This window comes from Chelmon rostratus, chromosome 3 (genome assembly GCF_017976325.1).
Source record: "Chelmon rostratus isolate fCheRos1 chromosome 3, fCheRos1.pri, whole genome shotgun sequence".
Taxonomy (NCBI): Eukaryota; Metazoa; Chordata; class Actinopteri; order Chaetodontiformes; family Chaetodontidae; genus Chelmon; species Chelmon rostratus.
The window spans coordinates 6,647,055-6,660,703 of NC_055660.1; the positions used below are offsets into that span (position 1 = coordinate 6,647,055).

Here is a 13,649-nt window from a genome sequence, read left to right on the forward strand (position 1 = left end):
ACGATCAAATACACTTAATACGTGCAGTCCAGAACATCCCTGCACTTGGGATCAAGAAGACCTCAGTAAATAGACTATGTTTTGACAAATCAAAGTCTTATGTTGGATCCCATACTGGAAACTCTTTGAAAATTTAGCTGACGTGCTGCATCAATATTTCTAACTGAAACCGAAGGAACCAGCAGGGGTGGAGTCTGACCTTCCAGAAATCGTTTGGTGAATGAAAAATGGACGCTCCTCCGATTTTACATTTAAACGTTATGGCAAAGAAAATAAATCTAAAAGTGATTTTGTTGAATGTATATTACATGAACATTATATATGTCGGTTAGATACAAGTTATTCATTGTATATGCACAATAAGTGTTCTTTGTCGCAGCAGCTCACGAGGATGCCCTGAACGTAGCACCAATCCCGTTCCTGTAAAGATTCCGGTCCCGTTCTTGCGTCGACCAGGACTCCATGTTGTTCCGACAGCCACGGAGCGAACAAGTGCCCTGGCCGAAAACTCTCACGTTGCAACTCTGTGTGTGCGAAAAGTAAAGTGTGTGTGTGTGTGTGTGAGTGTGTTGACCCCTCCGAAAGAAGATGGCAGACTACCGGGACGACACCGGAGCTCGAGCCCTGCTTGCTTTACAGTCGGCACCATGCAGTCCCGTGCGCGTCGCGGTGACCTCGCACGCCTATCACCAGCCCTCGCTCGCCCTCTTGGGTCCTCCGATGATGGAAGCCCGCACCGACGCCGGGATTCTTCCCGTCCGACTCGCTTGTCCTCCTTCGCAGGCCTTGGCCAGACTCGAGGGCCGGGACTTTGAGTTTGTCATGCGGCAGAGGACGGTCACCATAGGCCGGAACTCCTCTCACGGCTCCGTGGACATCAACATGGGTCACTCGAGCTTCATTTCACGGCGACACCTGCAGCTCACCTACGACGAGGCGAGCGGTTTCTCCCTCCGGTGCTTGGGCAAGAATGGCGTGTTCGTTGACGGTGTGTTCCAGCGGAGAGGGGCGCCGCCGCTGCCGCTGCCCAGAGAGTGAGTACAGTCAGTTAGCATAGCAGCTACCGACAGGCTAATTATGGTAACACGGTGGGTGGCTGTTCACAGTGCTTCCAAAACTTTAATATACATTTGATGCAATGACCTACTGATGGACAAATAGCCTTGGAGCCGCTGTCATGTTATGTGTTGTATCCCCTATAAAGTATGCTTGCCCCCTTATTGGACATCTAACGGTTGAATCAGACTATAAGACAACATTTATTAAACTGTTATGTGGGCTATGTGAACACATAATCAAGGATATACTATCTTTCTAAACAGTTCGACAGGGAGCAAAGACAGATTAGGACGGGGGTACGAAGTATATCATTATACCCCAAGTCACAGCGATTTGATTTGCTCTGATTCAGATAAGTGTACTGCAGCATTGGTTTTCATGAAGTTTTAACACAATAAGCCATTTAGCTGTGAAACAATAATTGTTGTTTGTAAATGACTTTGTAAATCAGTCAGTTAAACTAGGTAGTTTAGCCGCTAGCAAACCTAGCTCCATATGGCCTACCGACAAGCCATAGCACAAGCTAGTTAGCAAATGTTCCTAAAAAATAATGCTACTGCGCCTTGTAACAGAGGCGTGTTAGCACAATGTGGTAGATTTGGCTCTCTAATACAAGAACCTAAATCTTTTGGGTGCTGGTAAAAGTCGTGTCTCAACGGTTTTCTGCTTGATTATGTTAGCTAGTTGTGAGGCTGTTAGTCAACGTGTCGCCGTCATGTAAACATTAATGTAAACAAACGCACCCCTCACAGCTCAACTTGCGAGTTTTGTGGGGAGAGGTGTGCTTGGTTTATATGAAATCATGAAATTAGTGGGGTTTTTTTGTATGAAGGGGAACCACCTGGTGTTTAAATGTGGATTTAGCTTTACATTTGATGCACTTCTGTCAAGGGTAAGTATTTGGCCTTAACTTCTTTTAATACAGTAGTCATGCTCAAAACTCATCGCTTTGACTTTGTGTGTGTGTCAATCACAGGGTGGAGCGCGAGAGGAGTTTTTTTTTTTTTAGGGGAGGGGGGGTTGTGCCCTTCTCCTCTCCGATTGGCTCACAAGACTGTTTGGGGGTGTGTCGTGCGTTGAACAGGAAGTGCCGCCTGAAATGACATCCTCACTGTAGGAGCACATGGAGTAAACACAAGACTTAACAAACCAAGGCCATATGCAACACAGCCATTTTCACACGCGTTGTTCTGGCCCTGGGGTCTGTCTCAGGATTTCAAAGCTAGCTCGAAAAACTGTGCTGAGTTACGTCTAGGATTGATTAATAGTCTAGGCCAATTGATAAATATTTTTTTTGTCATCCTGATCTGTTTACAGTATTTATACTTTGTTGTTTTGCAGCTATGAATCACTTTGGATTAAGTAGATGATTTGACACACACAAGACATTTCAGTATCAGTTTGTTGAAGTCTCTACAGATTGATCTCATTTGAGTACAAATACTAAAATTAAGGCTTTAGATCTGTGTGGTTTAGTCTGTATCACCTTGATTCATCTGGAGACTGCCAATTATTCATTGTTTTCTTTATAGAACTGCTCAAGCTCTCTCAATTTTCACTTGAGTCCTGCCTCAGATTTTTCGATCGGTCTCAGACTTGGCTGCCCCAGGACATGAACATAGTTCACCTGCAGGCTGCAGCAGATTTTCTTCATTATTTTTGTATTCAATTGCATTTTATTAACCCTTGACCATATCAGTGCAGCAGTTAAGCACCAACACAGTGTAATGTTGGACATGATGTGTTTCTGGTGATGTGCAGACTCAGTATCACGGCAAAGAAGCTGGTTTTTTTTGCTCTCACTAGACTATTTAAGGTTCTTCCACTTGTCACAGAGAGACTCACATGCCTTCTAGCAAACACTGTTCAAAATATCATGTGACTTCTTTGAACAGAGGTTTTCTCTTTACTGCTTTGGTATACAGCTTGGACTGATGAAGAAAATAAGCAATAGTTGTTGTATGCACAGTTTTTTCCATCTCCGCTTTGGATTCCTGAAGGTCCTTCAGAGTTTCTGCAGGCCTCTTTCCTCCTCCACTAGTGCTGTTCTTGCATGGACACTCAGTTGTTGCAGATGGCCTGCTCTAGGCAGAGACAGCTGTGAGCAGACTGTTTATGGATCCAGTATTGGATTTGGCAGCTGGAGCAGGAGACAAATTAGAGAGGAAAAAAGGGCCATTTATCCCATATTTTTATGATAGACTGGTGTAGCTGTGAAATTTCAAAACATTTCTGAAACCACTTGTGATCTGTGAGGATTTCTTTTTTTTCCTCATTTGTTTGTTTCCACAAGGAGCTCTGTGCCTGAGCTCAGCACCCCTGCAATTAGTAAGGATTCAATTTCTTGCTCAAAGACACAGTTATGGTATTTAGACAGATTGGATAGTTCCCGTTACAAAGACTTATCTACAGTGATCATACCACCTTGCTGCCTGAACCTGCTAGGAAAAAATTAAAACTATTTACAGTAGTCATTAACGTTCCATTGTAAAACATTTGCTCAATCCCTCAAACACATAATTATTGTCAAGGGTTTTGTTTAGGCTTGAACTAACCTGGGTTTGGACTGATCGTTGCTTTTATTGAGGCAGTTGTTCAGACCTGCTAAAAGAAGAGGAAATGGCTAACGGCTGTTGTCTTAAGTCTACACCAGCTTAGTTTTTTGTGCGTTAAAGATGTCATATAAATATATATAAGATGATATAATAAAGTGTCATTGTGTAATAATATGATTTGGTATTGCTAAATAAGATGCTAGTAAGTGTTAGCATTTTGTCACATCTCTCGGATTTTTGTATTTACCTTGTCAACAATGATTGACAAAATATTCTCACCACAAGGTCCATGCGCAACCCTGATTCTAAATAATTGGGATTGTAGATGGAAGCTGTATTAAAGGTAAATAAAAACAGAATGTAATCATCTGAAAATGAACTGTGTTTACCATCAGCTGTTTTACAAAGTGTTCCTGAGCCCATGTATTAATCTCCTTTTATCCAATCATGTGTTCACAAAGTGGTGGACCTCGCTCCATCCTTGCTGTGAAAGACTGAGCCTTTCCAGGATGCTCCTTTCATACCCAATCATGATGCCATCACCTGTAATCAATCAACCTGTTTACCTGTGGAATGATCCAGACAGGTGTTTTTGGATCATTTCACAACTTTCCCGGTCTTTTGTTGCTCCTGTCCCAACTTGTTTGAAACACTGGCATCAAATTCAGAATAAGCTCATATTTACAAAAAATAATTAAGCCAGTGACGTCAAACATTAAATATATTGTCTTTGTACTGTTTTCAGTTGAGTGCATGTCAAAAATGGATTAGCATATTATAGCAATCTTTTTTATTTATGTTTTACACAGCCTCCCACCCTTTTTTGGTTTCTGTTATTTCTGTTATCTGGGTTTTGATCACATGATCTCTCTCAGCTGGGGGAGTTTGCCCAGTTGCAACAAGAAGTTTGTAAAGTGCTCAGAAAAATGAAAATTTATCATTAACTTGTACATTTCTAGGACAACTAGGCAAACTCCATCTGCTCAGAAATATCATAAAATAATGTTAAATTGCTGAGCTGTTGAGCATTGTAAAGGCGAGAAAGCACTAATCAAACTTTGTTTCTGTTTCTCTTTTCATCTGTCCTGTGGATTCCACCATCTCTCCCTCCTGCTGTCTTGCTCTGTAGGTGTGTGTTTCGTTTTCCCAGTACAGTCATCAAGATCCAGTTTATGTCACTCCTGGAGCCTGAGGAGCACAGAGAGAGGGAGCAGCCCTCTCTTCCCCCTCGCCCGCTTCTGCCCAACATTTCCCCCCTCAAAATCAGCATTCCCACAATGCAGCAGCATGAAGAGCACATCAGGGCGTTTGGCTCTCCGCTGCCCTCGCCCACAGGCACCATCAGGTATGGAGAGACCCACAGACACACACAGTGACATGAACCCCAACACAGTATTTGATATGTGCACTTGATGAATGCAAAGCAGATTGTCCAGATTTGGCAGTTGGAGTGAAGTATTTTCAGTTCATTCTGACATAACAAGGGCCAATAGACCAAGTGACTCATTTACAGAAAGACTGGTAGATTAAGCAATAATGAAAGTAAGTGCTTTTTGCAGCCCTAGTATTAATTGAATTGTGTTCTTTATAAAGATTTGCACTATTAATTCAAGATATTACATTTTACACTTCATCTAAGTTCTTGTCTTCTTGTTGTGGCATGATAGGAGGTTGCATGTTTTTTTTTAATGGTGATGTAGGGGCATGCAGCTGGACTGAAAACCTGTTTACAAGACAGCACTTTATCTCAGTTGTGTCTTTTCATGTCATATGATTATACAGTACGTGTTTTCGGGTCTATCAGAGTATATGAGCTACTTATCTTCTCTCCTTGTCTAGGGTCTGCACATGTTTACTCATGTTTATGCAGTCATTTGTGTGGATCTGCAAACCTATGGGGCTTAATTTCCTTTGGTTTCACTTGTGTCCAATTTTGAGCCAAAGGCCTACAGTGTTTTTTCCGACCACATATCATATCAGCTCATTTTCACGGACAATATCTTCTCTAGTTGACTGTGTACTCATCAGCTGCTGCAGTGTTTCTGTTGAGATGGAAACCTGCTCTCTAATGAGCTGCAATAGCACATGTTTGGAAATCACTGCTCTATAAATGTATACAGCATGTGCAACTGGCAAGTGTGGCGGTGCTGAGCGCGCCCTCTGGTGGTCTGCGTTGGTTCTTGCAGCCTACATCCCCACCAATGTCAGCTTGTGTGTGCCTGCCTTATATGGAATGGCTGCAGCTTCGAGGCGTGTGATTGGCTATCGGGCAGATTGTTTTGCCTGTAGGCCGTTTTTCCGTCCATTCGTGGTTTCCTTTTTTCAGAGCCCCCTACCCCTCCCTCTCAACCCTCAGCTCCTGTTCTCTTGCACGTGGACACACACACACAACACACAACACACACACACACACACACAGAGTAAAGACGCTTGCTCATACATCTCTCCACCACCTTCGCTGTGGCCTTTTTCGGGCAGATTGTTGGGCTCCCTTCCTTACCAGGACCCACATACAGTACATTCAGCGGAAGAGTAATCTGTAAAAGCACATGCTCCCATTTAAAACACCAACAGTGTCTCTCACAGGGGAGTAAGAGTCACTTTTCCTGTCTGGCAACTTAAATGAATTGTGTGTAATAACATTCTTCTGTACCTACCAGCATTCACGTTTGTACTGCTGGCCAGTGCACATGGTGAAATGGTTGTTGTGACAGTGTCAGAGGACCGCAAAGAGAACCCTTGCTCCCTCGTGGAGGCACTCATTTTTGATGAAGTTTAAGTATATAGACTTACAGATATAATTATACTTCAGATGTTCATGAGCAACATTAGAAGTTTTTGTTCATCTTCATTCATTTTTCACTGCTAGCTTGTAAAGCCACTTTCAGAACAGAGCCTGCAGCCTAGCTTCCCCAGCCAAAAAATACAAACTCTCCTCTCTCTCTCTCTCTCTCTCTCTCTGTGTGTGTGTGTGTGTGTGTGTGTGTGTGTGTGTGTGTGTGTGTGTGTGTTTGTGTGTGTGTGTTTGTGTGTGTGTGTGTGTGTGTGTGTGTGTGAGAGTGTGTGTGAGAGATTCTCTCTGTATCTGCACTTCTCTGTTGCTAAAAGCAAATCAAAGCACACTGACTCGCAGAAAGCAGTGTTTGCTTTACTAACAGAAGCAGGTGTGTGTTATATAACTTATTGGGTGAGTGTTCTGCCACTCAACAGGACCAGATAAAGCCTAGTTAAAAATTAACAAACCATTGAGTATTTTTGCTCATTGGTCATTTTGTGTGTTTAAAACATCCTGGATCTGATCTGTAATAACTTTTCCAAACTAAGTCCAAAAAGGTCTATGTGTGTAAAATTTGTACTGGCTCACTAATTTGTTTTTTTAAGGATTATATTCATAATGCCAATTTTGGTTTTGTCCAATTGTTTTAAATTGCACTAGATTAAATACAATTAAAATTAAATTATCAGAAAAAGGTAAAGCTAATGTGAATTATGTCACTATGATTATGTGGAGGTCTTTTTTCTTTCTTTCCTAAGATTTCCTGAAAATTATGAATAAGTGTTTGTCATTTCTTGCATTTTTTTCAGTGTTTTCATATCACATACAGTATTTAGTAAAATGTTGATATTTTGGATTTGGACAAGGATTAAAATGTGGAATAGAAATAGCAAATATTTGCTTGCTCCTTGTTTTCCTGTGCCATCGTAAGGCCTTCATCTGCATATTTCAGTAGATGTATATTCTGTATGTTAGTCACCAGTCAGTATTCTAAATCATGTAATTCTTTCCCCTTTCTTTTACATATTTGTAGTACTAGCCTCACTTCACAAAACCAGTCCAGTTTTCTGTATGTTTGTTTAATGGTTTATTAGACTTAGATGCTTTAGATGACATTTATAATACACATGTGCAATCACATATTTTACTTTTGGAATCGAGTTTAATGTTCAGTTCATCAGTTCATCATCTTCAACTCACCTAGGAACATGTTTTTTAACCCAGAATGAGATGATCAAAAATTCCAGGTTGTATTCATCCAAAGGTCCACTCCAGTAAGACTATGTAGAACTGTCAGCTAAATATTTAATTTTCAGTTGAAACTGAGCTGCGAGTGAAGCTGTATAGTGACCATAGCAACTATGACAAGTATCACTGATTGCTCGTCTATTAAGAAGGGGATTAAATGAATGTTGCATGTGTTATACTTACACTGGCAACTGAATTTCTTTCAGAAGTGCCCTTAAATCATCACTTTATGCCATTAACACAGACTCTCTCCTCCGTTTTGTCCAGTGTTCCTAACTCCTGTCCGGCTAGTCCTCGAGGGGCAGGGTCATCAGGGTATCGCTATGGACGCAACGTGACCTCTGACCTCCAGCTAGCAGCTGAATACGCCGCCAAGGCCGTTTCTGAGAGACGAAGCATTGCTGAGCAGAGAGGTGGGGGGAGTGAGCAGCGGGGGGAGTCGGCTGGTGGAGACAGTCCCAAGGTGAAGAGAAACATCAAAATGAGTTAACTACCCCAAAGAAAACATCATCAGCTTTCAAAGAGGTTGCTCGTACAGTGTGTGTTTTAGGATGTGTGGATGTTGATACTTGTGTCTTGTTTGTCCAGGATGAGTCCAAGCCACCTTATTCCTATGCACAGCTGATCGTCCAGGCCATCTCGTCTGCCCCGGACAAACAGCTGACTCTCAGTGGCATCTACGCCCACATCACCAAACACTACCCCTACTATCGAACTGCAGACAAGGGCTGGCAGGTAAGCTCTTTCTGTTTTGCACTGGATGTTATTGGCTTTCATTGGTTTGCTGTGACAATCCAAACTTCACAGCCACACAGTATGCGAAGGTTAGCCAAGTGACATTTAGAAAATTATGGTTCTTTGATGAAACTGCAAGACTTACTGATATAGCAACGGCTACTGTCAGTAATCCCAGAATTGTGTCCTGAAGTGTTTGTACTGTTGATGGTCATAGGCCATAAAACTCAAGCTCTGTGACACTTTTCTTTTAAATAAATGTTTCCATGTGTCCAGTGACAAAACACTTATTTTGCCTCCCTCCAGAACTCAATCAGACACAACCTGTCTCTCAACCGCTACTTTCTGAAAGTGGCCCGCTCTCAGGATGAGCCCGGGAAAGGGAGTTTCTGGCGTGTGGATTCTGCTTCTGAGAGCAAGTTGGTGGAACAAGCCTTCAGGAAAAGGCGGCAGAGAGGGGTGGCTTGCTTTAGGACGCCTTTTGGACCTCTCTCTTCTAGGTAAGTGAATCACCTGTGGCCTTCAGTGGCATGGGCATGTGTCGCATCTGATTTGACTCAGTTAATCTTTTCTCCGTTCTCTCTGCTTCTGCTCCTGGCTATCAATTGATTGGATAGAACAAAGTAAGTCTAATTTCCAGGTCAATATATTCAGCAGAAGGTACTGGCAGTGAGGGAGCTCTGTATGTTACTAGAAGTCTTGTGATGTGTTCATTGATTTCTTTGGTCTCTCTCTCATTTCTCCTCATCCTTTATTTTCCAGGAGTGCCCCTGCATCCCCGACCCACCAGGGACTTCTTTCTCCTCCATCCAGTGGGCTGCAGACCCCTGAGTGTCTGAGCAGGGAGGGCTCTCCTATTTCCCATGACCACCATGAACAGCTCGCTAACAAACTGGCATCTGTACCCGAGTATAGGTACTCTCAGAGTGCTCCAGGTGAGCCTGCACACAGGTGCACGTCTGTATACGCAAAATGTATTAATACGCGCACATGAAGGTTTTTATATCCACTATAAAACAGGTGAAATTGTTTTTTTTTATCTATTTGTGCGTAGGATCTCCAGTTAGTGCTCAGCATGTCATCATGGCTGCACCCCCTCACCCAACAGTCCTGCCCTCAGGCCCAGGAAAAGCTCTTGCTTTAGTACCAGGTGGTGGCCAAGTCCAGCCCATCCACGTGCTCCAGAACGCCCCTCAGTCCTCTGTGACCACAGTGCGGGTGGTTACCAGCGGCCCTCTAACTTCCAACCCTCCGAATGGATACAGCGCCCCCTCTGTTGGAGGACCAGAGGGCAACAGTGAGATCAGAGGTACAGCCACGGAGATCTCTTTTAGGAGTGCTTGCAGATGTTTAAAATGTTTGTTTGCTTTTATCACCCACATGTTTTATTGATTGTGTGCTGGATGCATGTTTTTCATCTCTTGTGTTTTTCGTCTCATGAACTCTTGAGGGTCCATAGCAAACTGAGTGATCAGATGCTTATCAGTTTAGTGTTTGTGACACTTTGTATTATTACTGTCAGTGACAGATCTGAGGGCTCCAGACTAACATTTAGTAGCACTGGTGCTCAGTTAAACCGACATACAACACAGTCCTAGCTTTTCCATCTTTACTGTTTAACTGATATTTTTTGGATAGACAATTTGGAGAAATAAGAATGTGCTGTTTTATTCTAAAGTAAAAAATTACAAAGTGACATAGTGCTTTAAGAGAGAGTCATTTTTTTAAAAGGAGGCTGCAGCACCTCCTAAAACCAGATACTATAAAAACCATCAATCGATAAAGTGTTTAAATTGTGTGCAGTCTATAGTGTTTTCCCCTTTCTTACTGGGATACAGTGAGTGTAGTACACAGGTATTTGTGGTGGGAAAGAGGATTTGTTTTGTTTTTTCTCCATTTAATATATGTATTAGTTGCACACAAAAACATTGAGGTGTTCTTTGAGGAAGTTTTTCAAGCGTCCCAGTGAATCCAAGTATCAGACATCAGGGTCAGACAGAGCCCTGGAGTGAGTTCATAAGTTAACTGCCATTACTGCATACAGTGACACTTTTGGGCTATTTGTAAAATAGTATGTGCGATTTGGTTATGCTGTAGATCTTGACGATTAAGTCGATCTGGCAACCAGAGCATGCTCTAAAATATGGAGGTTTGGCAGAGGATTAATTTGATAGTGCTTAAATGTACTGTACTCCCTCAGGCCAGAGAGATAGAAAGAGAGGAGGAGAGAGCACTGAGAGGGAGTGTGCGAGTATGGACAGAAGTGTAGACGTGATACAGAAGAATTTCTAAGCCCAGTGCTGCTTTACACTTCTCTGGTTTATCGGTGAAGTGTGTGAACGACACTGCAGGCTGGATTCTCTACTAACACAAACACAGCCACGGTTGACTCATGAATGTGTCCTGGGCGTGTAGAATACACATCGGCAGGTCCGCGCCTCCGTCCTGCTCTTGATGTTTTACGTAATATACGATGAAAAAAAATAAAATAAAAGGATATCATATGTGTACGTCACAGTTTAGTAGCACTGTCTCCAAAAATTGTTGCAAAATATGTCTAAATGGTTCTGAAGCCCTTGATCTAAGGCAGGCATTCTCAAAGTCCAAACCAGGGTCTAAATCCAACTGAACTGCAGATCAATATCAATATGAACCATGTGTCGCTATTACATTACGTAGGCATATATTTCCTCATGTTTGAATGTCACTAGTGTGATTGAACATGACCGCAGACCAGTGAACCACGAGTTGGCACTGTCAGTCAGTGGCTTGAGTTACCCGTCATGCAGGAGGAAGGGGTCATCCTCATAGTTTTCAAAAAAAAAAAGGAAATTGGAGAAAAGGAGAAATGTTACAACAAATTGAAAGAGAATTAAGTGTCTTTCCATGAGCTGGTCAAGGCAAATAAACTGTCTACCTGATCACATGGTTCCCATGTCAAGAAAAAACATGGCTGTCTACACCTTGCTGCTGTTGGACAGGTTTTCCCTCAGCTCACGTGAGATCAAGGTGTATGTGTATTATTGATCTGTTATGCTTGTACTATAATAGTGGCATGAACTGGACAGAAAAGGACAAATTATTTATAGCATTTGTACAAACCTAAAATATTAAGATATTCTCTGATGAAAAGCAGCTACACTGTAGAGTTTACAGTGTCGTGTTATATGTAAAAAGTTATGTTCATGTCTGACAAACATGTTCAACATGTTTTTTGTTTTCTTTGTGTGTGTGTGTGCATAGGCTTGGAATTTGGATGCGCATGACACAGTAACATAACTCACATAGTCTAACCAGATTTTCTGAAATAAATAATCGTTATTTTTGAGTTTCGGCAGACTGATCATTCGTGTGCACTTGGAATTGTGTGTTTGTGTTTGTACTAGAAGCCCAAATGAACAGAGAGCGAGTGATCCAGACTGTGGACAGTGCGGTGCAGGGCGGGGATGGGAGGAACCTCACCCCAGGTTTACATCAACTTCCTGTTCGTCCTGTTACCCAGAATGGCAAACATACCACTGCTGCTGTTTCCACAGCAACCAGCCTCGCTAATGCATCTGGTAAGACTTTCAGCAGTCACCATGATGAGTACAGATGAACGTTTTTGCTTAAAAAGATACTGAAGATGAGTGCAGTCTGCATACAAGTGTTGATTTACATGCAGTAGATTAAGACATCTAGCTTTTTTTTCTCTTCATATTCCTCTCCAGGCCTGAGTAGTCCTCTCCAGATCTTGGCTGCACAGGCCTCCAGCTCCCCTCCAGTGCTGGTGAGCAGACAGCTCACTGCAGAAACTTTAGCTGAGCAGCCAGGTGAGCCTCAGGCCAAGCGGCCAAAGATGGAGGACGAGGGTGGGACTGAATCTGCTCAGCATCAAGTCACACCTGCCCAGCAGCCTGTCATCGTTGCCATGACGCCACAGACCCACGACCCTAGGAAGTAAAAGCCAGGGCCTCTCACCAGGTACCCAATGGACAGCCTCCTTATCGTCCCCTAACTGCTTCGCCTTTTATACTCATTTGATATGACTGCAGCCGACATGGCCGAAACATGTACAGGCAGCCTCTCTCAACAGAAGGGAATTCAATCGTAAGGAGCTTATGTTTTGGTCAAAAGTAGATGAAAACTTTTAAATACATTCTGAATGTAAAAAGTAAATCTTTCAGGACTTTTTCAGCTTTACACTCTTTTTAATGCAATCCGCCATTCACTGACGACACAAACAAGTACAACCCAGATCCCAAAAATGTTCCGATGCTGTGTAAAACATAAATAAAACAGAATTTGATCATTTCCTAATCCTTTTTTTGTAAATATCTGCTTATTCTGAATCTGATGCAGCAACACGTTTCAAACAAGTTGGGACAGGAGCAACGAAAGACTGGGAAAGTTGTGGAATGCTCCAAAAACACCTGTTTGGATCATTCCACAGGTAAACAGGTTGATTGGTAACAGGTGATAGCATCATGATTGGGTGTGAAAGGAGCGAGGGTCACCACTTTGTGAACATGATTGGATAAAGGAGATTGATACATGGGCTCGAGAACACTTTGTAAAACGCTTTTTGAAAAACATTTTGTTTGCAAATGATTGAAATCTGTTTTTATTTTTGCTTTACGCAGCGTCCTTTAAGCTTATGAGAGCATTATGCATATGAAAATCATTTCAGCACTACTTTTTACTATGTGAATCTTGTATTATATCTCAAATACGACCTTTCCTGTAGTTGATGGATCAGATGCGTCAGTCACTCTCAGGCCAAAGAACTCACCCCTCCTGCACTTCTGATTAGAGTCACTGCCTGATTTAAAACCACGGAACGTGTGTTCAGAGACTTGAAATGGCCGGCATTAACGGAAGAAACTGTGATGATCAGAGAAGATGTATTAGTTTCACACAGTTTTGAACAGGAAGAGAGAGGCTTGGCTGCATATACTCAGACCAGGTTGATGGGGCTTGGGAGACTGTTAAGAACATGACTGTACTGTTTTAAGGCAATCCTTAAAGAAAACACAGATTGTCTTTGTCTTTGTTATGGCTTGTTCACACAGAAAGCAAAGTGAATTTTTCATGCGGTGCGATTACAAACAAAATCAATGCACATTTTTGCATATTTGCTTTGCCAGTGCGAATTTGCATCTATTCACGTGAGTTGAAATGCAATGCTCCCCACCTCCCCCTAATGTTGTGAACCCTAATGTTCAGTGCTGAGTTCAGTCAGAGGCTAAACTGAGCGAGCGTGCACACACACACACACACCCTCAGTGCCTGCCGTT

At 42.5% G+C, this 13,649-nt stretch overlaps 1 protein-coding gene across 1 annotated transcript; it reads left to right on the plus strand.

Annotated features, from left to right (window-relative positions):
- The first annotated feature begins 418 nt into the window (after nucleotides 1-418).
- Nucleotides 419-12,753, plus strand: foxk1 (forkhead box K1). The gene is made up of 9 exons (XM_041934321.1): nucleotides 419-1,034; nucleotides 4,744-4,959; nucleotides 7,906-8,101; nucleotides 8,227-8,373; nucleotides 8,680-8,873; nucleotides 9,136-9,308; nucleotides 9,428-9,682; nucleotides 11,760-11,933; nucleotides 12,084-12,753. Exons 1-9 carry the CDS (start codon nucleotides 589-591, stop codon nucleotides 12,314-12,316), a joined length of 2,034 nt encoding a protein of 677 aa, XP_041790255.1. The 5' UTR covers nucleotides 419-588; the 3' UTR covers nucleotides 12,317-12,753.
- Nucleotides 12,754-13,649: the final 896 nt, after the last annotated feature.